The sequence below is a fragment of the Arvicanthis niloticus genome, chromosome 3 (assembly GCF_011762505.2).
Source record: "Arvicanthis niloticus isolate mArvNil1 chromosome 3, mArvNil1.pat.X, whole genome shotgun sequence".
Classification (NCBI taxonomy): domain Eukaryota; kingdom Metazoa; phylum Chordata; class Mammalia; order Rodentia; family Muridae; genus Arvicanthis; species Arvicanthis niloticus.
Window position 1 is genome coordinate 81,799,582 of NC_047660.1, and position 27,103 is coordinate 81,826,684.

The 27,103-nt window shown below is 41.5% G+C and overlaps 1 protein-coding gene across 2 annotated transcripts in view; it reads right to left on the reverse strand.

Moving 5' to 3' along the window:
- Positions 1–27,103, reverse strand: part of Cacna2d3 (calcium voltage-gated channel auxiliary subunit alpha2delta 3) — an 800,506-nt gene that overhangs the window by 469,629 nt on the left and 303,774 nt on the right. For both annotated transcript variants that reach the window (XM_076931312.1, XM_076931311.1), the window contains exon 5: positions 12,820–12,982. In XM_076931312.1, the coding sequence (XP_076787427.1) occupies positions 12,820–12,982 (163 nt within the window). The remainder of the gene's footprint in view (positions 1–12,819; positions 12,983–27,103) is intronic.

Below are 27,103 nucleotides of genomic sequence, written 5' to 3' on the forward strand. Positions count from 1 at the left end.
GCTGACAATCCTTCTAGCTAGCCTGTGTGTTTGGATAAAGCTGACACAAGAGAAAAAATGTCATGGGGACTCAACTGTTCAGTACACTAATGGAAGAGGCCAGATATGAGCTGGGACTCCACTCCAGTCTGGGTTTCATCATGTAGAGCTATGTGTCTTCAACTTGTCTGTAGCACTGCATCTCTAAAGATATGGATTAATGCACTGTGAAGTTTAAAATAGCAACATGTGGCATCTTTGCCCATATGGGATACACAGATTTCTAAATGCGAAGCAGTGCTCAGAACTGTTGAGGCAGACCCTCTCAGGAGTTGTCCTTTTGCCATGAAATGAGAGGAAAGAAAAGAAACTAGATCAGAGATATACACAAATAACATTTCCAGTCCAGAATGAAGAGAGGCTAGAGGCAGCAGCCGCTTAGTGATTAGAAAACAGAGATGGCTATACTGTGGCAAGGAATGGCAGGATAACTGAGGACGATCACCAAGTCTTCTGTATTAGCAACCTAAGGCATGGGCGTTCAAATGCCATATTAAAGAAATGGTGTCTCTGACACTGTGCATCCTGCTCTCAAGACCTACCTGTGCTGCTGCTAGAAACTCTTCAGCCTACACGGGAGCTCTGGTCCAGACTTCCTATAATGCATGTCCCTGCTGCAATCTAGACTCCAGATGGTACCTGAGACAGTGGGGTAAGAAAGAAGGGACTGACCTGTGCATATCATTTGCCAAACTAGTTCTGGGCCTCCACTGGGACATATTTTTACATCCAAAGAATCCTTTAACACCTAAAAACTGCATTTCAAAAGATCCCCTAATAAGGCTTCGGACTCTATGTCCTGAGAAACACAGACAAGACTGCTTCTTAAGACCAGAAAACCACACTTCAGATTTGTTTGGGTTTCCAGTCTGACCTTGGAATTTTTGACCTATTATATTCCAAATATAAAATGTTCTTCATAGTTGAGGAAATGCATCGCCTGCCCATGACGCTCATCAGCAGACATACCAGAGAGTGAAACTTCTCTTCTCCCAGGCCAGCATCATCTGTCTTAAATGACTGTTGCCACCACAACATGACACATCCTGCCAAGGTTGCATTCATACTGACTCTGCCATCTACATCCCACTAGATAGTTCTGCACAAATGGACCCATTGTAATGCAGAAAGAGCTTCAATCAGAAGGTTAGCCACAATTTATACACAGGAGTATTTGACCTTTATGTAGATGTGGTTTCTAAAAATGAATATACGTATAAGATGTTTTGTTTTGTCCTCTTAATTATTAAACATTAATACATGTTCATACAAAATGAACAGAAGGGCAAACATAACTTTTGTACCTTTTAGGCTGGTGGTTCTCAAATTCCTTAATGATGTGAGCCTTTAACACAACCCCTCAAGTTGTAATGGCCCCTAGCCATAAAATTATTTTCATTGCTACTTCATAGTTGTAATTTTGCTATTGTTATGAATTATAATGTAAATGTCTGTGTTTCCCAATGCTGTTAGGTGACCCCTGTGAAAAGGTCATTAGACTCCCAAAGGGGCTGCAATGCACAGGTTGAGAGCCACTGCTTTAGCCTCTTTCTCCTGATTTCTGGAAACTTCAGCCCAGCATCACACACACATACATACACACACTTAGTTAAAGCAACTTAGGTAGCCGGGCAGTGGTGGCACATGCCTTTAATCCCAGCACTTGGGAGGCAGAGGCAGGTGGATATCTGAGTTCGAGGCCAGCCTGGTCTACAGAGTGAGTTCTAGGATAGCCAGGGCTACACAGAGAAACCCCGTCTCGAAAAACCAAAAAAAAAAAAAAGCAACTTAGGAAATATTAATACATGTCTACATGAGAGTTTCATGCAGGCAATCAGTTCTTCAGATTTTCAGAATATTGCTAGACAGAGCCAAATACTTTACCAGAATATAGCATAAATGGCTTCTGCCCACGATTCCTGATACAACCCTCCTTCTCTTAAACCATATTGTCTATATTTCTATAAGTATGCTGGTTTCACACAATCCCACTGAAATGACACATTTAGTTCTACCTTTGGTAGTCTTGGGCTTTGCTAGCGTATGCTACCAAACCCTTCCTCATTCCTTCTGCAAGTCAGTTCCAAAGGCCTCTGGACCACAGAGTCAGGCTTATCATAATAATGAATGAAGATAATAATTTCTCAAGATAACTGTTCTGTATTCATTGTGTTGTTGTTGTTGTTTGATGATGTTATAATAAAATATCTGTATAAAGTAATTAAAGGTAGGGAACTGGGCTACTGTGTAATAAAAGAGTACAGTTCATCCTTGTAGGACAGATATGGCAATCACACAGGTAGAAGTGTGCAGCTAGGATTCTTTACATCTTAGTGTCCCGGGAAATAGAGAGTCTGGACCAGAAGCAGAGCCAACCTACACCTCCTATCCCTAGCTCTTACTTCCCACTAGCGTCCATATCCAGTGTTCAATAATCTCTCCCAAAGGCCCTGATAACTGGGAAGCAATTGTTTAAACTCGCAAGTCTGTGCAGGCCATTTCACATTCAAACTGTTCCATCCTCTAAACATATTGTACTGTGCTTTCTGGCTATGCAGAATGCCATTTTTGCATTGTAAATCAGTACTTCCTCGCTCACTCATTGACTGTGTATTTATTTGGATATGGACGTGTGCAGGATTAAATGTGGAAATGCTTCATCTCCAGCATGTGTGAATCGTTGATACTTATCGAAACTCTGGTGCAAAACTTGTTACACATATTTAGAACACTTTCTGCTGCAATACTATATGATGAAGGGAAGAGATTGGAAGTGTTTATGTAAAATAAGAGTAGTTTTCATTTCTGATGGATTGTCACATGCTGAGAAGAAAATAGCACAATTTGACAAAAAAACCCAGAGACTTAACATTTCTGCACATATGAAATGTGCATGTAAACTTCTAGTACACAGTTATCTGAATACTCAGCCAGAGCCAAGGGGGAGTAGAAATCGTGGCAGACAGGGCACAGGACAGAGAAGCAGTGTGTCCATGGGTTCTGGACTCATCTGGGTTCACATGGCTTGCCTACTTTACTGAGTGGTTCTTGGCAAGTCTCTTAACCTCAATTTCTCATCTGGAAACTAAGAACAATAGTTCCTACATTACAGAGTAGTATGTAGACTAATGTATTAAGTCATGTGCCTGGCACACAATAAACATCTTGTGTTACTTAAAGGAAGAAAATTACTGGTGGCCATATCTAAAAGGACAGTTGGTAGACACTGTGTTTTGGACAGAAGTTTCCATTAGCTTGTATTTGTGAAGAAAAATAGAAGGTGAGAAAAGACTTCTTTCATGTCCCTGTCGAGTCTAGTGCCACATACAACAGCTGGAATCCCTAGACTCTTGTGAGAGGCCTGAGTCCCAGACAAGAAGAAAGTGATCATTGCTACTTTAAGACATGCACCTTGTGATTGACAGTAACAGTGATGACAGCCCTGTTGACTTTTACACAAAGAGCTTCTCTAAGTCCTAGCAACTCTGGCCTTGTGTTATTTTCTATTTAAGGAGTTTCATGAAGTACAACTGAAGTGATAACTCTCAGAGATATAGATGGGGAAAAAATGCCACTTGACTGCATCATAGACATCCCAAGGCATGAGCCATGTCACCAGGGACTTCACTGCCATCTTCTTACAATGACATTAACAATCATGACTGTTACAAACCTTTACCATACCACACCATAGGGCTCAGTCAACCCCCACAACCATTCCTAGAGCTAGGTGCTGCCATAATGCCTGTCACATGCACAATCAAGAGTAGGGTCTGAGCCCTCTGTGAGAATAGTGCACTGAATCACAGGGAGAAAATATCACACACATTCCCAGGCTAAGAGCAAGCTCCAGGGCTAAGCACTGTGATCATCACTACCAAGAAACCCTGGGGCACATCCAAAGGACCTCCTGCCTCTCTCCACTGCTTCTTAAATCTGAGGCCAACCTGCATTTCCTTAGCAAAGTAGTGCATCTTTTACGGGCACAAGGCTAATGTGGTAACACAACAAACTGAAACGAGGAGAGGAGTCTTAATCTACTTTCCCGTCTGTCACCAGAGCTGAACACCCATGGCTGCCATTTCCAGGACATTAAAGGAATCTCCATTTCTCTCCTCCAATTCAAAACAGTTCACATGGCAAGTGCCCAAGAATGTGGTTATCAAGGAATAAGTTTGAATTTTAAAGTCATTTTTAAAGAAGTAAAATAAATCAATTACTGTCAATAGTTACTGTCATGTTTCATGAATGCCAGGGTCAGGGTAGGAGAATGGACAAAAACACTGTCAATCATTGTTCTGTGGCCATGATTCTTCCCTGCCCTGCCCTCCTCTTAAGAGTTTCTCTAGCCTAGGCCTGGCTTCCATCCAGCACCAAAACTACATTTGATTTCCATATTTCCAAAAGAGGGAGATTAAGAAGATGAACTAAAGAATCCAGAGAGCAGTACCACCACACTAGGCACACACTTACAAATTGCTAGCTTCCTAAGCAGTCAAAGAAAAGTAAAACTTTCACACAGATGGCAGAAAGGACAAACAAACAGGCAAAAACTACTCACGGGGGGGGGGGGGAATCTGTTTAATCCAGTAATAACTGTAGAAAATGCCGATCATTCTTGGTCCTTGGATACATCCCCAAAGAGATGAAGATACAGCTCTATACCCCAAGTTCAAGGAATGGTACTAATGTAAAATAACCTGAATATAAGATGATGCATAGAAAAGGAGAGAGAAGGGCTCAGAACTCTTGGGGCACATAGATGAGGGGCTAGAGGATGACTCTGGCAAGAAGGCAATGGCCATAGGCAAAGAAGTAACTCTGAGGTTAGGTTCTTAGTAAAGGATAGTTCTGTCCAGAGTCAAAGGGAAGGGAGAAAGCAACCCAGATAGATGAGGACCTGAAGTAAAGGCTATTTAGGAAAATAGGAGTCCTGGAATCCAAGACATGGTGGAAAAGTTATCCTGTTAAAAAGGCAGTGGTCTAGGCTCACATTTCACAAGTGTTTATACTTTAGCCTTCCATCAGTGATGGCAGAAAGCTCCATCTGTGCTCGGAGGTGAGCATCCTCTTCAGGTTTAGACAGGTTAATGTAGGAGCATGTGCTTTCTTCGGGTATCTGTAGTCTAGATTGGAATGTCTAGACTCAAAAAAGCATCATACCCACTGACTAGCCTTCATGGTACTGGACGGGACTCTACCGCTGCCTGAGAAAAAATGGTAATCATCAATATCAACCAGCTACAAACTTTTTGACCTCAACAGAAACCTGCCTACAAGATATACTGGTGCAATTGTACACAAATGGTATGGGAGTCAGCAACTGTTTTTTGAATTGAATTTAAGGCAACTCCATAAAATAGTGCCAATGCCTACCATTGCTAAAGTGGCCAGAACGTGGGACTGGTAGGTCATGGGCCTAGGAGAAAACCTAATACTATTACTTTTGTGGAAAAAATATAGCAATAAATTTATTCCTGATGACATAATAGTATACCCATAGATCAGTCCCTCACTCGGTGCACATCAGAGAAGCTTCCTCTTGCAGTAGATGGGAATTAACAGAGACCGACAGCTGGACCATGTACAGAGATTGAGAGACTTTGGAGCACTTATTCTTAGTGGGATGTCTTTATCACTCTGTACCCCCACCCCTACCCCTGAGGTGCAGTGATCTGCCAGAAGGGGGAGTATAAAGATTATAAGAGCCAAAGGTGATGGATGACTTCTAGGAAAAGGTGTCTTCCACATACAACAGGATTAGTGGGCATGTGAACTCATAGAGACTTTGGAAGCACACACAAGACCTGCACATGTTCAAGCTACATAGGATTTCAGCACTGAGATGAGGAAGTAGACACCTATGCCCCACCTGTCTGTAGCCAATAAATTATTTGTAATTGATTCCCATTGGCAAGGGGAAAAATGAGTTTTCTTCCATGGTGTGTCATTCGCATATCAACACATGAGGGCAAGCCCTGTGCTCAAGTGTAGTTGGCCAGCACAAAATATACTTAACAGTATTTTTTTTTTTTTTTTTTTTTGGTTTTTTCAAGACAGGGTTTCTCTGTGTAGCCCTAGCTGTCCTGGAACTCACTCTGTAGACCAGGCTGGCCTCGAACTCAGAAATCCACCTGCCTCTGCCTCCCAAGTGCTGGGATTAAAGGTGTGTGCCACCACCGACCGGCACTTAACAGTATTTTTGTGAACTTTTTGTTTCATTTTGATGCGTTGGCTGTTTTTATTGTTGTTTGGTTAGGTTTGTTTTGTTTTATTTTGTTTGGGGGGGTTCTTACTGGGTTTTTTTTTAATCTATTTTGATTTTTGGTTTTGTAGGTTTTTTTTCTTTTCATTTCTTCCTATTTTGTTTTTATTTGTTTGTTTCTTGGTTTTTCTTCTGTTTTGAAAGAAGAAAGAAAGAAAACATCAAGTTGGGTAAGTATAAAGGCAGGGAGAATCTGGAAGAATCTGAGGAAGGGGAAAATATTATCAAAATATATTGTATAAAAAGGTTAATTATAAAATAAAGTTACTATTGGGCAAGGGTAAAAGGAATAACTCTAAAACAAACAAACACTACATACTAGGTGTCTCTGTGCTAGGCGCTATGTTGAATGTTACAACCCCACCTACTCCAGTGCTACAAATGATGTCAGCCTTGCAGACCAGAAAACAGAGGCCCTGAGAGTTTTCCAAGTCCCCCAAACTTCTGCTCATGATCAGTACTGACAGTCAAGTGCCACCATCATCCAAAGCCTCCTTGGTGATTTTGGAAACAATCCTACCATAGCACAGGGCAGTAGCATGTAGCCCAGTGATATAGGAATGGTGTCACAGAAGGCTTGGATAAAGACATAAACTCATTTTCTATCTGTCACAATTGGTAGCTAGAGTGATCTCACCAGGTTTTAACTCATATAGTGTCTTTGGACCCATTTCTATAAAGGAGAGATGGAAAAATGTTGTCCCTTTGCAGCCCATAACCCAAAGACTTGATGTCCCAGAGACACTAGGAGAAATCACACTCCTATACTGACCATGCCATATGGACACCAAGAAGAAGTAGGGACCATGTGCCTCCAAGGGAAGCTGACATGTATGCATGCAGCCACCTTCCTTATCCACGCATGTACAATCTCTAAGTCAAATGCAAGCCTGTAGTGCTGAGATATACAAAGAACCCTGTGATAGCCTTCTTCTATGAATATCACTTCCAAACAATACAAACGTATAAGTGGATGTATACACACACGTCACCCTATGTCCATGTGCATGCACATAAAGTCAGAAGTGTGGAAGAGTTATTCTTTGAACTTGAACCCCTCTACTTACAACATAGGTTTTGTCAGAGGTAGGTAGTTCCTGAGGCCTTCCTAAGGACTCTAATAACCAGGCAGCTACCGGACTGGGAAGAGGGATGTCTTGATTGTTTTCTTTAGAGGCAAAGCTTTGCTTTAGTCTGAGTCTCTGATAGTGACCCAGAATTTGATTCTATAGTTTTCACTTGCATACTCTAGAGGAGCCAGTAGACAGGCAGGAAAGCAGGAGCTAAGCCTCCACAGGCTTCAGTTCAGAATCCCAAGGAGAAACAAACCATTAGCGTTGGAATTTATTTCTAACATTACCAGGTCAGTTCCTGGTGCTTAGCACAACCTCCTCCTTCCCCCTGTGTTGCCCCCACTCACATATGAAGAGAAAAAAAAAAGAGAGCAAGGAACTTTAAACAGCTTTTGAAAGGGTTTGTGGAGGCTTCTTGCACATCAAATGGCTCTTCATAAACAACATTTTAATGATTTCTGTGTAAACAAATCAGAAACATATGGATTAAATTTTCTTCAAAATATACACATGTAATTAAGGGGGAAAGTGCTTGGCAAAATGCATTTTGCATTTTATCAAATTCAACATTTGAAAAATAGGTTGAGACAGATGACAGATGCAAAACCAGAGAGCCTGCCTGCCCTACAACACACACACACACACACACACACACACACACACACACACACACACCTCCTTAGCAGGAGCCCACAGTCTGCCTTGTTAGACCTTGGCTCTGTCTCTGAGTTGTCTAAGAGAACCTCCTGTACTGTAGCAGACAAACCACTTCCTCAGACTCTGCAACATTGGTGATGGCTCTTGAAGAAGCTACTTCCATTTTGCAGGTCCACTAAGTACAGCACAGCCTGGCAGTCCATTCTTAGCCTGATTGGTACTCATCTTGGAAGTCTAGCAGATTCATCTCCTAAGATACATCTTTTGATTTACATGTTCCCATAACCTCTGCTAGGGTAATGCCCCTCTGCCATCCCCCTCCATGAGTGAGCAATGAGAGAAAGCAGCAAGATTAGGTACTTGCTGAGACTTCTCCTCTTCCATGCATGGAATAAATATAAGCCTATTTTCAGTTGCTCTCTTCCCTCATGTGTTCCTTGCAGCAAGAATGTGTCAGTGTACCATATCCTGGGTATTGCACTGGGATCCTACATCATTAGCTCACTATCCTTGATATATCTGTGCACTGGGACTCCAGGCCCTAGGCTTCCCCACCACAGCCCAACAGTCCCAAGCCATGCACACTCCTCTTCCCTGGATGCTCTCCACACAGAATCCAGAATCTTCTTCCTTCTCAGTCTTTTTCTGATTGAGCATATCCCAGGGCACACTGCTCAACTCTTCTTGGCCAAGTTTCCAACTATATAATGCCTAGCCTCATGGCTCTCCCATCCTCCCATAGCCTGACAGGACTTCTGAGACTCCATGGATCTATTTCTTGGACTATACCAGAAGCTTCTGGAGCCCAACCTCCCTTGCTTATTTCCTTAGTTCTCTTGAGTAGAAACTTGCTTGGTTTTCGAGTTTAGTACCTTTGTGCTCCTGAAAGACCTACTCTTTAATGCTAGTCACCATTCTGGTGAGATATTAACTATGAATTTTGAGGGACACATACTTTTAATTCACAGTTTTTATACTATATGGCCACCATGTGCCAGGCATCCTTGCCTATGCTTAATTTTTAAACAAAGCCTCCTCAGCATCAGACACGTCATTACTTATCCAATACCACTCATGGTTGGATAAAATGAGGCACACACTTGTATATAGTCATAGGTATGGTGGTGGGATAAGCAATGATACACAAGTTTCTCAACAGGCAGATTCTCAAGGCCCCCTGTAGCTCCTACTCCAATCAGCCTTATTCTAAGCTGCCTTCTCTCTTTAGTAGAAAGGTTGTAAGCCACCGAATGCCTTTTTAGTTCCTTTTGCATTTGAATCAGCTGGAGTATGTCTCTATTGCTTGTAAAGCCCATGGACCAATGTAATGCTGGCTGACTAGGTGAGCAGACCTCAGCAAATAACCTGAAAGGAGACTCAAGACAACGGGACACTAGACTGACTCAGTTGGCTTCCTGCCCTCAGAAAAGTCCAAGAACAGAATGAATGAACAGAAGCAACACATACATAGGACAAAGCCAGGCATCACAAGGCATATCCACTACCTAGAGCAAAGCATGCATGCTACCAAGGTCTAGAGGAGCAAAAGAGGCTGCATTTGAGCTGCTTTTGAAGGGAAGACATTTGGAGAAGCAGGGATTGGGAAGGCAAGGGTAATAGGAATTACCTATTATCACCTGGGTGGGCAGATGAGAGAAATGGAAATGATGGAATCAATTTGGAGAACAGAGAATTTTCTTTCACACACACACACACACACACACACACACACACACACACACACACACACACACATACGTGGACCACACACATACTGTGCACTACCCCTTTATAATGCCTAACATGTACAGATATGTATACATCTATAAATGGCATGTACATTTAGATCTCACATGCTTTCATATTCTTAAGGTGTGCCCTACTAGTGACCCCCAAGCCTCATGTGCTCCAAGATGCCTATGAATGTAGTTCACACAGAATCAGAAACGTATTGAAACACTGTACAATTAATTTGTGATTGCCTTTATAAGCCAATTGTGGATTTCTTTGGTGTGTTTTTTGTAAATTACCTTGTGTTGCAATGTCAAAGGTTAGACATGCCTCAGAAGTATGCAACCAAAATTGTAGGTTTGTTGGTCCTCTGCCAAATCACTGGTGGTCTCCCAAAAGTGCCTGCTCTGTACTTCATTTCTGGAAGTGTCACTTACAGCTCTAAGGGCCTAGTCTTTCTCATCTCCAAGGGTCACACTCACAGCCCCTAAGAATATTTTATAAAGACTGCTATATCAGAAGCCCAAAGATCCTCAAAGGATTGCCCAAAGAGGTGAGAAAAACCAGCTTTTTTTAAGCCTCTGTGGGACTTACACTTCTGTCTCGGCTTTTGAAGCTGCAGTATCTTCTGTAGCTGGGACAATAGAAACACAGAGCAGGATCCATAGGGTAAAGCATTGGACTTGTTGCAGTAGAGGCAGAAAGCACATGGGAGAGCTTTGGGGGTTATCTGCTACTTTGATGTACAGCTAGAAATTCCACCCAACAACCAAGCACACAGAAACAACTAAGAAGGATCAAACATTGTTGTGTGCTCATGGAGTCCAAACTGCTAGAGAAGAACCCTGGGCTGGTTTCCTTTTCTGAAAGCAAGATTTCCACTGCAGGGATATCAGAGCCAGTGACCACACCCAGGGCATGTGTTTTGTGTACATGTCAGAAACTAGATCTATGCTGGAGACTTCTAAACATGATATATATTTCTGCAGCTTGAAAAGAAACTTTGGGAGGCTGGTTTGAATTAGAGTAGAGTCAAGAATTTTCTTAAAGTCCTCCTCTCTCTCTCCTATGGGCAGTTACTCCCTGCTTGACTGGGACAAGATATAGCCCCTGGCTGACCCTGTCTCACTTCCCCAGCCTGGCCGGGTGACAGTTGAACCTGGATAGGAAATGATGGGCAGATCCCATGAGGATGGCCAAGGATGACTTAAATCTAGTTATTAAACTCCTATAGCTCAAACTATCAGACTGTTAGGATTCTGCCTAGCAAACTTCATGATGCCATTGTAAAGCCTGTATGACCGATGACAATGTGAGTTCTTTACCATTGAAAGGTACAATTATGCCTTTTAATCTCAAGATGCAATTAAATATCTGTCATGTTGCTAACAGTTCAAGCAACCTTGAAGTCACTGTCATGTTTTAAAAGATCATTCTGGATTGTTTCATGTCTGAAATGACTCTATTAAGTCATCTTCATGTTTCATCTTCTTTTCTGAACATATTTAATGCCAGAAATGGCTTTTTCCACCAGCTACACTGCACAAAAAGGCAGTTTCATTTACGTCTCCATCAGCTATTACCAATATCCTGGAGGACTAATTTCTATTGTGCCATGCTGAACCCCAAGGCGAGGCTCTCTTTTTGCCCTAGCAAGCCCAGACAGGGACAGCCACAATTCCTCTGAGGCACTTTAGACTGCTATCGGTTTCCAAAGGGGGGTGGGAGCTGAGAAAGAATATCTTTTCATGCCCTAACAATCTGAGCAAGGGAAGTGTGCTCCCTTGGCTTCACAGTCCTCTGGCTTTGCAAAGATGCTATCATGTTGATACAGTTTTCCTGTTATCCCATCACCACACCAGTTCCACGACAGACTGCAGATTCTTTGACAGTTCACTTTGACATCTCTACTAATGGTCAAAATAGTTAATGAAATGAGAGCCATCTGCCCTGACTCTGAAGACTGAGTATCAGAAAAACCACAAATGGGCATCATTGAGTGTCCAACCATAAGACCAGAGACAAAAAAAAATGTCCTTGGGGTACAGGATTGGAAACCTATGGTTGACCAAGTCCCTTACTAGTGATGTAGAGTAAATCAGCAGCTCATTTAATATGTATGCAATTTCTCAAATTGACTCTGCCTGCCTTGCAGTCTTTGTTACAACTGCTTAGCTATTTCTATACATTGTGAGCATAGGTCTCACATGCATAGAGCCACACACACACATCATTGTATCCCCTTGACTATTTAGCACAGGCTGCTCTTAAACTGGAGGATGCATTCCTGCTTCTTCTCCCTCCAAAGTGCTAGAATTACAAGGGTGTGCCACTCAGGCAGCTTGAACACAATTATTATTCCCATCACAGTGGGGAGGAACTGTGTTCCCAAGAAGAGAGGTGGTACATCTGGGATCACCACTAGAAGCAGGTATAGCCTGGAGATTAGCCAGTGAACCCGGATGCCAGTCATTGGCCTCTGAATTACCAATTCAAATGGGCTGAAGAGAAGGTTGGACAAATAACTTCAATGTCCATGTTTAGAATGGATATAAGGGAGTCAAGCTGGGACACATAGAACTTTGTTTTGCCCATACTCCTCTATGGTGTAAGGAAAGAGGACAGCCTATAGCTGGTCCCACAGCAACCCCAGAAACTCCCAACCCTTAAATACTATCAAGGAAGAAAAGCAGGAAAATGAAAGGACAAACTGGGTTAGTAAGCATGTTTGATTTTGCAGATAAAAGGTGATTTTGCAGATAAGTGTTAAAGGAATACAGCTGTGCTCTCAATGTACAGAAATAGCTAACCAGTTGTAACAGAGACTGCAAGGTAGGCAGAGCCAAAGATACTTACAGAAAAAGCCTGCTAATTTCTGCACTGCACATTAACATGAAGGAGGAAAATAGGAGCTGAGAGTGTCCAGGCAGAACAAGCCCATGGTTAGCCCACCCAGAAGATACTTGAGTACTTGACGTGTTGATGTTCTAAGGGTGTGTTTCTCAGTCCCCAACCTCTTCACCCTCCAATGGAAGCAGAAACTGAGAGTCTTACCTTTGTTGTACATGTTCGTGGGCACTTGGACATCACTGAGACTGATGTTCACAGGCAAATTATTAAAATGGTCATTGGGGGCTAAGATGAATTCCTTTCCCAATTCCAAAAAGTTCCCATCTTTGTCTCTCTCATTGATCAGCACAGCATTGAAGTATTCATACTGAAAGAGAAATTCAGAAAATATTAGAGGCCAGGGATTTAGGGATTAGGGCTGAGACTTCAAAGAAGACTTGGACATACACAGTGTGCTGCTGCTTACTCTTGGGATGCCCATCTGCCCATGGAGTCAGTCTTTAAGTCTTTGCTACATTTGCATGGGTGCCACAGCAGTATAGAAATATTTTCCAGTGTTATTCAATATTCTTGAAGAAAGCTTTTATCTTTCACAGATTTTTTTTTCTTGAAAATAGAACACACGTCCTTAGGTAGCTTACAAATTTAAGTTAAATGTGGTTTAAAAATCAATAAATAAGAAAATATATGCGATATCAGATCACCACAGTTGTAGGGGGAAAAGAAAGTACAGCATTAGTAATAGAAGAGGAAGAATAAAATTTGTTTTACAGAATTTATTCTTTTGTTTATTTATTTATTAGTTTATATAGAATTTCTTATACAGAAGGATTAGGGAAGACTTCACTGTTATGGCAATCTTCCCAAGGGGCATGATGAGATGAGAATCTCAACTGAGAAAAGATCTAGAAGAGGTGTCTTCATCAGAAAGGACAGCAAAGAAAAAACTCTCTGTTACAAGGGTACTAGTGCTTCCCACCAAAGGCTTTGTTGTTACCATCTCAGATCTACAGAGTCCTGATTTCACTGTGGAAATTATTATAAGCCTTCAAGGGTTAACTCATTAGAATCTCAAATTCCACGAGATAAATGTCTATGAGATTCTGAACTTTGCAAATGAGGAAACTGAGTACACAAAGTGTGTGCACCCTGTCGAAAACTATAATGCTAATAAACAGACTGGGATTCAAACACTGGTGATCTACCTACCCCTAGAACATGTGCTGTTATCTATTGGACAGTATGGAAAGACATCCAAGGGGTATGTTTGGTTGGAGTTTACATATCAGGATTGTAAAAGAATTATAATGATGAGGGCATTAATGGAAAAAACCATGAGAGCAGTACCAGAAGCAGAGTAATGGCTCATCTATAGGAGAATCCATACAAACTGTGAAAGGTCCAACACTGAAACAAACCTAAGGGGAGAAAGCTTTATGGATAGTGAGACTGTACACAGCTAAAGAAATAATCAGTGGTCTTGAAGGCATATCAATGGAAATTCCTTCACTTGAAAACCAAAGGGGAAACTAAATTAAAATATTCTAAATCTATAGGAAAATTGCAAAACATGAAGTGTGTGTATGCAGAAGGGAGGGGAACTATGTAAAAAGGGTTGAGGGAACACTTGAAGTTAAAGGATGAGCATTTTCTAAAATTAACGATGAACACCAAACCACAGACCCAGAGACCTCAGAGAACACAAAGCATGGGAAATATAAAACTCTATGCTGGCACTTTTCATATTCAAACTACAGAAAATCAAGGATAATTCTTGAGAGATGCTAGAGGTGGGGGAATGTTTCATCTCTACAGAACTAACTGCATTGGCTAACCATGGTTGTCAACTCAACTCTGTCTACAATCAAGTAAAACCCAAGAGAGAATTTTTTTTTTAATTGCATCTTTTGAGGGGGAAGACCCACTGTAAATTTGGGCCACATTTTCTGGTGACAGCCCACATAAGGAACATAAAAGATGGAGACTTTTGTATTTGGCCTGCTTGCCTTCACTTTCTTTGGCAAGTTCATCTGTCCTGTTGGTATTAGAACCTGCTTCTTTGGGATTCCAATACACACTGAAGACCAGCTAAGACACGCAGTGTTGAGAAGTGACCTACTATCATATTCTTGGCCTTTGCATTGGGAAAGATCCATTGTTGGAGTAGCCAAGCCACAGTCTGTAAGCTACTGTAAGAGGTCCCCTTTTAAGACAGAGATTCATTCTAGTAGTTCTGGTCTTTTAGAGCAGTGGTTCTCAGCCTGACTGCCATGACTCCTTTGACAAGCCTTTATCTCCAAAAAAATCTACGATTCATAACAGTAGCAAAATTATAATCATCAAGTAGCAACAAAAATTATTTTATGGCTGGGGTCAGCACAATGGAAACTGTATTAAAGGGCAGCAGCATTAGGAAGGTTGAGATCCACTGCAATAATGACTAATATAGGAACCAAGACTGTTACATCACACTTCTCTTATAAATCATGAAAGGAAGAGGCAAGCAAAGTATACTGTTTAAAGTATCCAAAGAACCTCAAAACCTTCAAGGTGGAATTATGTATCCAAACATACTTATCCTTCTTCACACATGGGCAAGAAATGGGGAGACCAGGAGGTGGGAGGGGATTTGTCATTAGAATACCTGCCTTGCAAAAAGTACAAGGCTCTTCATAGAAGGAAAGGTAGAGTACATAGAGCAGAAAGTACAATCCACATAGAAAATAAATGTAGCTACAAATTGTTCTCGGTAAATCCTAACTGATCTAACATGTGAAAACTTGTTCAAAATAATGACCACAGCAAGTTATTGGTGGATAATGGTTTGTGGATAGGGAGAAGGAATTGATTGCTTCAGCTGTGAGAGAGCAGGGGTTTGTGGAGAAGGGGTGGAGAATGCTCTATGCTATGGCTAGAAGATGTTTCCTACAAAGTTCAGTTTTAGTCCGTGTGATAATAACAAACATCTGTATCATGAGCATCCTCCCATGATGAGATTTGGTACCTAGATAAAAGGGCTGAGGTACAAATACACTAAGCTGCTCACTCATGAGGTATTTTTACTTCCGACGGAGTAGTAAAAGGTTATTTAAAGGGGCCTCAAAGTTCAAATTGAACATTTTTAGGCAGGTATGGCCAGCATTTAATTAGGCAGTAAAAAAAATAAATAAAAATGAAAAATACAAAGTTGAAAGGAAGATGTGGTAGGAAGAGCTGGGTGGAGCCGGGAGAAGCATGGGTGAATATGATCAGAATACATTTTATGAAAGTATCAAGAAATTAAAAAAATTGTACTCTTTAGAATTGAACTTTCGTATCTAAAATTGAAAATTGTAAAATTATGTTATAAACTTGAAGGAAACTACTAGAATTCTTTAAAAGTAAAATATTACATAAGCCAAGAAGGAAAACTAATTCATATGAGGTATTCAGTTAAAACTAGAGAAGATCAAAAAAGAAAAACATAAAGTTAGGAACAAGCACAATAAAAACAATGCAGCTATAAACATGGGAGAGGCCACGACCCACCAGAAAGAAAGAAACCAACAGAGTGGACTAAAGCAGGACTTGACTAGATTTTATTCCATGGACATCCACTTTAAGCATAAACACAGGGGTATTTTAGAAGTAATGGGAAAGAGAAATATACCACTGAAGCACCAATGTGAAAGAAGCTGGAGCTGCAACATTAACTTCAGACAATGAAGGATTGAGAGAAAAAAAAAACAAGCAGAGAAAAGGATGCCACAGAGGCACCACTTAATCATGAGGAAAGAAACACTCGGAGAAGGGAGAAGACGTAACAATGTCTCAATCTGCACTCAACTAACAACAGGCAATTGAAACACACACAGCAGACCAATGGAACTACAAAGAGAAACAGATAAACCCACCACTATGCTACAATCATCAGGGCTTTGTCAGTTATCACTGAGCTTGGCCTACAAAAGCAGAGTAACAATACAGATGAAATGAACAACAGCTTAACAGAATTGAATTGGCTTTTGTATAATAGATATGTCATCCAGGAAGAACACAACATTTCTGCTTGCCTCACAGATGAAGGTGTTTGCTGCAAACATCCACCAGGACAGACTACATTTTGGGACATAATATATGCTTTCCAGGCTTAAAGAAATGCAAACCACACCAAGCATGTTCCTTGTTCACAGAGGATTAAAGTAAAAATAAAAGAGAGCTGAGCACAGTGATAGTGATGCCACGCCTTTAATCTCAGCACTCAGGAGGCAGAGGCAGGAGGATCCCTAAGTCTGAGGCCAGCCTGGTCTACAGGATGACTTCAAGGACAGCTAGGGTTACACAGAGAATCACTGTCTTGAAAAACAAAAGAAAACAAAAACAAACAAACAAAAATACCAAACCGCTGAAAGATTCCAAACATTTGGAGGCTAAGTGACACACAGATCAAACAAGCAAACAAACAAACAAACAAAAACTTTGGACAATTTTTAAAATATTAAGAAAATGAAAATATGAGTGATCAAAACACATGCAACAGTTAATATTGGAACCATCACTGAATATACATACTAAAAAAGAAAAACAGAGCTAGAAACAACGACCTAAGCATCTATTCCAGGAAGGTAAGAGTGATGAGCACATCCAATCTAAAGCAAGGGAGATTCAAATGAGATGTCCTTTCTTTTAATGTGCAGAACAGAAATCAGTGAAAGAGGAAATAGGAAATTATTAGACAAAAATTAGTGAAAGTGTTAGCCTATTTCTTGAGAAGATTTATTGCAGTGAAAAAACACCAAACAAAACTGTCAATGAAATGACAACATCAAACAGAGTTCAGGGGGCACTAGGTCCAAGGCACTGACCAAGGATTCCAACCCAGGGCAATCCCTGGGTGCACTTAGCTCTTTTGGTTGAAGAGTTGCAACTGCATCTCTGAAATCTCTAAAACAATGTCACTGGGAATATTAATAGAGACTTGGTGCCAGGGCTTACATTGATTTATATTGGGGGTTGGTCTTGTAACAATATTACCTAGCAACTTAACCTTGTTGATATTCATACAACTTCCTAACTAACAAATGTACAACTGTATTCAGTGAGGTCGATCTGAAGTATGGTAGTTGGAATTTGCCCAAAGCAGTGAGTGCATTATAACAAAGACTAAAGGTAGAAAAACAACATCACAAGCCTTCCTCCATAAACGTAATTTGTTAAGCATTTCCCATTACATTGATAGATCCCTGAGAAAAAATGGCTTCAGGGTATTTGCCTGCTGCTTTCAGACTTCAGTTCCTGTCCTACTGCTTTCTGACTAAAGAAAGACAGAACGCTGTGACATGAGAGCTTGGTGTAAACAAATTGTTCCTCTCCTGTCTGCTAGGAGATACAAAGGAAGGGACCAGTGACAATCTATAATCTTTAAGGCATCTCGTCATTGACTTTGATGATCTACTTCCACCAATTGAAACCCATCTCCCATTTCCCCATCTCCCAATAATGTCATCAAATTATACACCAATCATTGAGTTAATACTGATTAGTTCACAGCCACTGTGGCCTAGTCATTTCTCAATGATTGGAGCTCTTAGGAGGCCATTTCACTCCTAAGCTATAACACATATTAAATTAAATCTATATGCCTACTGCTAGACACTGATTTTTCTGGATGCAGAAGCAGTAGTCAAAATAATTTAGGGAACTTTATAAAAATTCAAATTTTCTACTAATTAAATCACTATTATAAAATAGGCAAGGAAGCCACTGCTAAGCAAGAGCTGTTCAGAAGCCCCACCAGTGACTTGCACCAACAATATATACTGAACTTACATGAGCCACTTAAAATTCCAATCACAATATGGGCACATGTTATGAGAGAAAGTGAATAAACAGCCAATGTGCAGGCTAAAATATGTTCAACATCATTAGCTATCAGGGAAGTGAGAAATAAAATCCAGATCACATGCCATTTTGTACCCAAGGGATATCTAAAATAAAGAACTCTGGCATTAAAACGTTGCCTCTGATACACAGTAACCAGAAATCTCATGTAGTTGCTTGTGAAAATATAAAATGCCATGAATATTTGGGGAAAATGTTTTGTGCCTTTTCACAAAGTAAAACATATACCACCCTGTGACCCAGAGGTTCCAGCCTTAGAGAAATGAGAACATACGCCCACAAGAAAAATACTTGTGTGGATGTGCACAAAAAACCCTTTCATAACAGCCCCAAAACAGAAATAGCCAAGATACCCCAAGGGATGAAGGGATAAACGAACCTTTGATATGGTCATGCGATGGGATGGGTTACCATTTGAAACAAATTACTGATACACTGAGAATATGAATAAAGCTCAGGTACATTATGGGTACACGTGTGAGAGTCCACTCATTGAAAGTTCTAGAGCAGGCAAGGTTACTGTGCAGTTGTGAGGCAGAGCTGGGGTTACTGAGACTCCTTCCTTTTCTATAGTGTGGGCCACACAGATGTATTCACTTCTCAATATTCATTGGATTCAATGCAAAAGCAAACAAACAAAACAGAAAACCACAAACAAAGCCCATGTTTCATTAAGTAGGAATGAATGGAATGGATACCTAATAAATACAGCCACAACATCTTTTAATTCATTTTAAAGTTATGAACCCAAAGGATTTTATTAGGATTTTATTAGTCTAGCTAGTTACTTTGCTCCGGAGACCTGACATCTCAGCCTCAGAGTGCTGGGATTACAGGTAAGCTACCACATCTGCCTGGCTTTTACATGCATTCTAGGACCTGAACTCAGCTCCTTGTGCTTACACTGCAAGAACCTTATCCAAGTAGCCAGCTCTCTAATCCCCAGTTCATAAACTGTATAGACCAGAATTTAAATTAATACCATCTTCTTTATTTTTTAAAGCATAGTTTACTTGGTAAGTACCATAAATACAAGTAGTCATATCTTACTCCTGAGACAGAAACACCTTAATCATCAGGGTCACGGGGCTTTTTATGAGGACTCTGCTTTCTAGGCATCTCCCATAAACCCGCATGCTTCACAGACTGCCATGCATCCTCAGACTGCCATGTGTTCTCCATCTTAAACTCCTATCTCTCTACTCCCATGGGACTGGTAGTTCCACTCCCACAAACAAAGCTGTGGCCTGCTCCCAAAATGACAGCACATCGGTGGCTCATACATCCTGGAGGCAGCTTCTAAACTGCCATGTAATTGGGTAAATCTCACAATTCAAAATGCAAAGGAAGTGAGGAGGAAGATGTAACCAACTTTGCTCACTGAGGAATCATCTTTTATCAAGGACAACTGTGGGTTGAGCTTGTCCTGCCCTAGCCCACATGTCCATTTGTATTGACTTTGAGAAGGCTTCCTTATCATAAGAAGAATTATTCCTCAAGGAGCTGGGATGCAATTCATAACTAGCAAAATCACAGTTATGAACTAGCAACAGAAGTAACATTATGGTTGGGGATCACCACAACAGGAGGAAGTTGCAGTAAGGGATTGCAGTACCAGGAAGTCTGAGAATCACTGTGGGTATCAGAGATCCAACTCTGTCATCACCATTGCTGGCATGTGTATTTACACATGGAGCCATCTCTCTGGCCCCTCATTGAGTTTAACTAGGGCCATTCCTCACAAGGCTTCTCAGAGCCTTGAACTCATTGGTGAATGAACAGTGCATACATTAAACTGGGCTATGTTGGGCAAGGTGTCAAGTGAAACATTCTTTAGATTTGTCTGACATGCTGCTATTCATCTGAGCATCATAAAACTCACTTTACATATGTGTGTGAGGAGGGGAAGAGGGAGGGAGGGAGGGAGGGAGGGAGGAAGAGGGAGGGAGGGAGGAAGAGGGAGAAAGAGAGAGAGAGAGAGAGAGAGAGAGAGAGAGAGAGAGAGAATGTGTGCACATGTGCTATCTTTTAACCAGTACAGAAGTCCTCATGGGACCAGTTCCATGCTATAAGAGCTGTATCTGTGTCCATATACCATGGTGTCCCCAGCTCCAGCACTGTGACCTCAAGGATAACTTGGTGGCTGATGGACTAGATGACAGCTTCAGCATCCACTTGTTTATCAGGTGTCTCCTATATTGCACAGACACTGTTCTTTGGTCAGGTTTGTGCATCCCCATGATGTCAGGGAAGCTACTCAGAAGACTGAAGACAGGGAATCAGGCTGGCCAAACTCATACCACTTGGTGGTATCTGCAACTATTCGAGACAGAGGAGTGGGTTCCAGAGAAGAGGGAAGAAGCAAGCAAGGTTGATGCTCTGCATTCTCACCATCAGATGGAGAGAACTGAGGTCCAGTTGTCTATTCCTATGGCCTATAGAGGTCCTCCTCTAAACTGCCCCTGACATACAGCATGGCTACTTTCAGTCCTGATAGGGTGTTGTCCAGGTCCAGCTGTAGGTGCTACAAGTCTGATAAGTGGAGCATGGGAAGGTTCTGCTTGTCTGCCCTCCTGGATGGGAAGGCTGCAGACAACTGAAGCTTCTGAGACAGCATCTCCATCATAGGAACCTCAGTCCTCCTCTGAAAGACAGCCCAGCCCTTTCCTGCCACCCACAGCCTTGAAACTCATCACTCCCTGGTTTAGGGGCTGGCAATCTAGAGAGTAAATATTTTAGGTTTTGCAGACCAAACAGTCTATGTTGCAACATACAATTTGGCTATTTTAGTGAAGGCAGCCAAGTGCAAGGCATAAACAAAGGGGTGTGACTGTATTCCAATAAAACTTTATTTACACAAGCAAGCAGCTGGCAGAGGACAGCCTGCAAACCCTCGTTTTTCTGTCCCCCATCTAGATTCCTTCTTTGTTCTTTCTGTGTGACAGGAACCTACTCTCTCCCGACAAGATATCCCAAGGCAGTACATCTCCACAAGGGCTGAACCTCAGCACAATTCAATTGTGTTCCTGGACAGGGTCCAAGCACTGGGAATTTTTTCAGCCCTCCCAAGAGACCCAGCCAGTATGCAGCCCAGGCTGAGCCATGGTGCTTTGGATGGTGGCTGCTATTTCTTTCTGCTCACTAAGCCACAAAACAGAACCTCAAGACACTACTCAAGCACCTGCTTTGTGGGCAGCAAATGGATGCTGTACACAGTTTGCCCTGGGAATTCTATTCTGCCTTTAAAATCTTTCCTGTGCGTGCATGCCACAGACAATGTCCTTTAACCTCCCAGAGAGGTGGGCCCATATATCACTCCACCCTGGCTCACCTTTGAACCTGACATATGCAAATCATGAAACCTAGCCTGGAAGAAAGATCCTGAACATCCAGTTGAGTACTCTTTCAGTAAGTGATCATAGGCCAGGCATCTCCAGAGAAAGTAAAGAGACAGACAGACACATGGAATGACAGGATAGTCATGTACAGGATAATTGGATGTTTATACATTGCCTGGGTTTGAGTCAATCTTCCCATCTGTAAGATGGGGTAACTGGCTTCCTTGATGGCCTTGTGTCAAGCTGCTATCACAGCACCCAGAAGAGCTAGGAGAGGTAAGGACTTGACAATGGGTATCTATGGTAACAAGCTCCATCCCACCTGCTTCTTCCTTTCCTTTATGGTATTGAAAGCTGATCTCCTTAGGACTGGTAGACATAACTCCCTGGATGTCTGAAGCATTTGGCCTTCCCCAAAGCCCTCCCCTGAATTTCCTACTACAAAGCCCATAGCCAAGGCCCTAATAAACATGAGCAATCAATAGATAACTCAGAGAGACATTTTCATATTTCTAACTGTCTAGGGATGAATCCCTGAGATGCCTGATTCCCCTGCAGAACTTCCTTGAGTATGGATTTCACAGTGTGCCATTCAAGATGCTAAACCACAGGCTATCTGGCCCCAAGAATCAAAGCTTGGGAGCTGAGTGCATGGGGACCATGCTCGCTTTCTAAGACACACCAACAGACTTATGACTCTTTTGTTTTCTGTAGAGCTGAGTGGGTGACACTCCTTCAGATCTTTCTGAAGATGGACTAGGAAGAGATACCATGTACAGGAGCAGTGGGCACCGTGCCAACAAGCAGCTCCCGGTGTGTTTGGGTTCCCCCACTCTCCAGCTTGTTTCCCAGCCCTTTCTAGCTCTGGGATGATAGCCAGCATTTTATAACTTAGATTAGAAAATAAAAATTAATAGGAAGATTAGTCCCAAATGAACCGAGCCAATATCCAATTCTCCAGGCATGCAGAGCCTGTGTGTAAGTGACACATACACCTTCTAAGCCCAGCTTCCCTCAAAAATCTAGTGCCATTTGGTTGCTGCCCGACAATCTCATTTTCTCTTCATGGGTAAAAATTCATTGTAAATGATCTGTTCCAGGATATGAGTATTAACATTACATTAACTCACTTATAATTTCCCAAGTGTCAGAGTTCCTTAAAGAAAGCAGATAATGAATATCCCTGTTCTGCCATCTGGAATCTGCAGGCTGAGAGCAGTCATGTCCGACTATTAATGGCCTCCTTAACCAGCTGCTTAGACAGACCTTGGGTGGCTGCCTTCTGCTGGCCACTTAGCATTTAATCTTTAGACCCTCAAGGTGGGATGTTTTTCTCCAACATGCTGAATTCAAATCCCAGGTCTGTTGCTATGCCACAAACTCTGCTAACCCTACCTACTGAGTGAGTTAGCAACCACCCCTGTTATGATGGAGTTAACTTGAGGAATAAATAAAGAAAAAAAAATAAAAGGTACACATTGTATACCCAGATCATGGTATTGGGTTCAAATATATATTGCCTTTACTGTGGCTCAAACATGGCTGTATAGTGGAAGTTTCCTAAGCTTCTAACTACTAAGGCTTAAACAGGTTGAGATAATCATTGTGTTGGTAGAGCTGATGGATGAGCAAAGGGGAGAGGGGTGGTTTGAGAATACAAGGTATATTGAGTAAGAAATCACTGAGAAAAGGGCCTGACAGAGGAGCCTGCTATGTGACAGGCAGGAAGGAGGGAGGGGGAAGCCGGAGTCAGGCTAGCTTTCTCCTTTCCTCACTTGTACTGGGTCTGGGTGCCTAGCAAATGGGATGGTACTAGTCACAATTAAAGCAAGTCCTAGCCTTAAAGCAAGTTTCCATGCCGTGCCATCGATGTTCTCTGGAGAAGATGCACCTTACTTATAATTGTGCATCTCGTCAAGATGACTCTGTTAATTAACTGCCCTGCGAAACTATCCTAGGTCTGCACCACCCCTCTCATCTGGTTCTCAGCCCCCATTTGGATCTTCCATTCTCATCTTAGTAAACTGAGCACCTAAGAAGACTGAGAAAGTGGGACAGCTCTGTATTCAATCTTCCAGGGGCTTCTACTGCTCTTAGGTCACCCAACATCAAAATTGACTTTCACATACTCACACACAAGTGAACATATGAACAGACAGACAGACAGACAGACAGACAGACACATAAACACACACACTGTTTTGATGCAATTATTTTTCATGCCACCTATCTAAGCAGAAGGGCTTAAGAAGCATGAAGGGCTCTGTGAGATATGCTGCACCTATGTTTGTAAGTGGACATTTTTTCTTCTGATCATAGTGTAGGTAAGGTTATCTGAAAAGTAAACTCATGCCTTGATTTAGAAGGAAAGGACATGATTGACATCTAAGGAAAAAAAATCCTGCTGAGGCAGAAGAAAAGGCTGATGTGGAGAAGGTTACTTTGGTCTGTGTAGCAACTCCCTGCTTTCAGTAAGAGCCTCTAATTCTCCTTAGTGCAGGTTTTAATCGAACCTGTCAGCCATACTTCAAGCAAGAGCATCTGACTCACCTCACTTTGTTCCATTCTTTCCAAGGAATGCTACAAATGATAGGAGACTGAGTGTCTCATATTCATTATCTAAGGGCCAAGACGCCCCACTGCTGTTTTGGGCTGTTAATATTTTGCTCACAAAAGGACCTTCCTTTTTTTTAGAACCATCACAGAGCAAAAGAACAAAAAGAAATACCCAGGATATGTCGATATTTATGTCTCTTTGTTCTAAGACTGGCTTCACCTTATCACATTTTTTATGCAATTTTCTAAACCTAAGAAACAGGAGAGGGTAGGATGTTGTATGAAGACAGATGGGGTCAAGTTGTACAAAGATGATACTTGGAGCCCATAATCTGATATAGAAGGGGTTCCTATGAGTGTATATGATTGTTCAACTGTCTGAGACCCCAAAAATTGTCTACTAGCTACATTATATAAAAAAAATTATTACATGTTTTGGGATGCATGTGTGTGTGTATATTTGTGTGTGTGTGTGTGTGTGTGTGTGAGAGAGAGAGAGAGAGAGAGAGAGAGCGAGCAGAAACAAGTGAATGAACATGAGACTATACTCATTACATACTCACTACATATGGAGGTTAGAGCAAATTGTGGAAGTTAATTATTGCTTTCTACCATGTGGGTCTCTGGGATTGAACTCAAGTTGTCAGTCTTGGTGGCAAGCACCTTTATCCACTGAGCCAATTCATTGACCTATACAAAGGGATTTTTATAAGCACCTTTTGAGATAATAGCCAAATATAAAATCATCAGTTGGAACAACTGAATGAATTGCATTTAAGAACTTCAACAACTGAAGCTCAGGACACAACCTCTGAACACAAATCAGAAAACCAATTTATACAATTAACCATCCTATAACGAGCTGCTTCACAGGCCAGCAAGTAGACTTCCTTTGTCTATCCATGGATTTGAATTTCTAATGAGTAGCATGTTATGGAAGGATAAGGTTGGGCTTTGGCAACAAGGCACTGTGAGTAGTTGGACCCCCTGACTATAAAGCAAATCTATGACCATATTATTGCATATTAATAATAATGACCTGTATTTAACATTATCTAGCTAAGTTCTTCTTCAAAGTGACTCAAACCATTTCCAATATATTAAGAAAAGATTTCTTCACAAAGTGTAACTTAAGAAATAAATCAGCCCTTGTTCCCATACCATGCTAACTTTGCCATTACCACTTAGAAGAGTTAAGATGCAATTAAAAAATAGACACTGGATATGTGGCCTCATTATCATGGTGATGACTGCAATTTAGAATGTTCTAGTACTTAATATCCTTGTGGTCCAGTTGCTCTGGTGAATTACTTTATGTTACTCACAAGACGTTAATTAGAGAAAGAGACAATCAGGGCCATAGGATGTACATCACAGAAGGACATAATGTCTGTTTCCAGTCGCTAAGGTAACAAATTATACTAATATGGTTTTTATCATTAATTTAAACATCAAACTTTCTCTCTGATTAAAAAAGAAGAGAAAGATGAAGAGGAAGAAGAAGAAGGGGAAGGGGAAGGGGAAGGGGAAGGGGAAGGGGAAGGGGAAGGGGAAGGGGAAGGGGAAGGGGAAGGAGAAGGGGAAGGGGAAGAAGAAAAGAAGAAAGAGCTGTAGCTGTAACCATTAGTGATTCAATTACCACTAGTATACCTGTGGTAAAGTACCAAATTGCCAATGGTGCTACAGATTATTAAAGGAAATGAATGGGAAAAAGGCAAGCTATTCTAGACATACAAGATGCTATAATTTAGGTGTTTGCGTCCCAAAGATCAGAGTGTTAAAGGCTAGGTCTCCAAATTGCAGTACCATTAGAAAATACAGTTTTGAGAGGTGGGCCCAAAAGGAGGAAATGGGATGGCTGGGAATATGCAGTTGAAATGGGAAGTGGGACCTATGTCTTTTTTTCCTTCTCTGCCCTTCCTTGTCACCATGACATAAGATGCTTCTTTTGTCACATGCTCCCATCATTACCTTCTGCCCCAACATAGGCACAAAAGCAATGAGGCCAATCAACCACTGATTGAAACGTTCATACTTTGAGCCAAAATAAACCTTTCTTCTTTCTTACTTCACTAGCTTGAGCATTTTACTGCAGTAGCAGAAAACTACCCACCATATAAAGAATATCTAGAAATTCACAAGATCTAGAAAAATATTATTTCCTTTTCCACAATAAGTTTAGTGTTATTCAAACAATGCTAATATTATTGAACATTATGCTAAGGGAGCTGGGGAAATGGTTCAAGCAGAAAAATTTCTACAACCAGCATGAGGATCCAAGTTCAAACCCCCAGTACTACCCTAAAAGCTGTGCACAGTGGTCCAGATCTGGAATCCCAATACAGAGGGAAAAACACAAGCACATCTCTGGAGCTCACTGGCTAGCCAGTCTGGCTTAACTGACAAGCTTCAGCTTCAGTGAGCGAACCTGTTTCACAAATAGGTTAGACAACAATCAAAGAAGACAAACAAAGGTGACTTCTGGCCTCCATGTGTGTACTTGTACACACAATACACTGCATGCACACATGGCCCCACCCCTAACAAAGTCACAATGAAGATAATTTGCTACGATTCTGTATTATTCCATTGCTTAGGGCTATCACGGCTGAATCCACTTACTCTGATGAGAAAACGAAAGGTCATTGAGAGTCAATGAGTGTATGAACACGCAGGAGCTGGATGTGACAGCAATTCCCAAAGCTACATTTTCC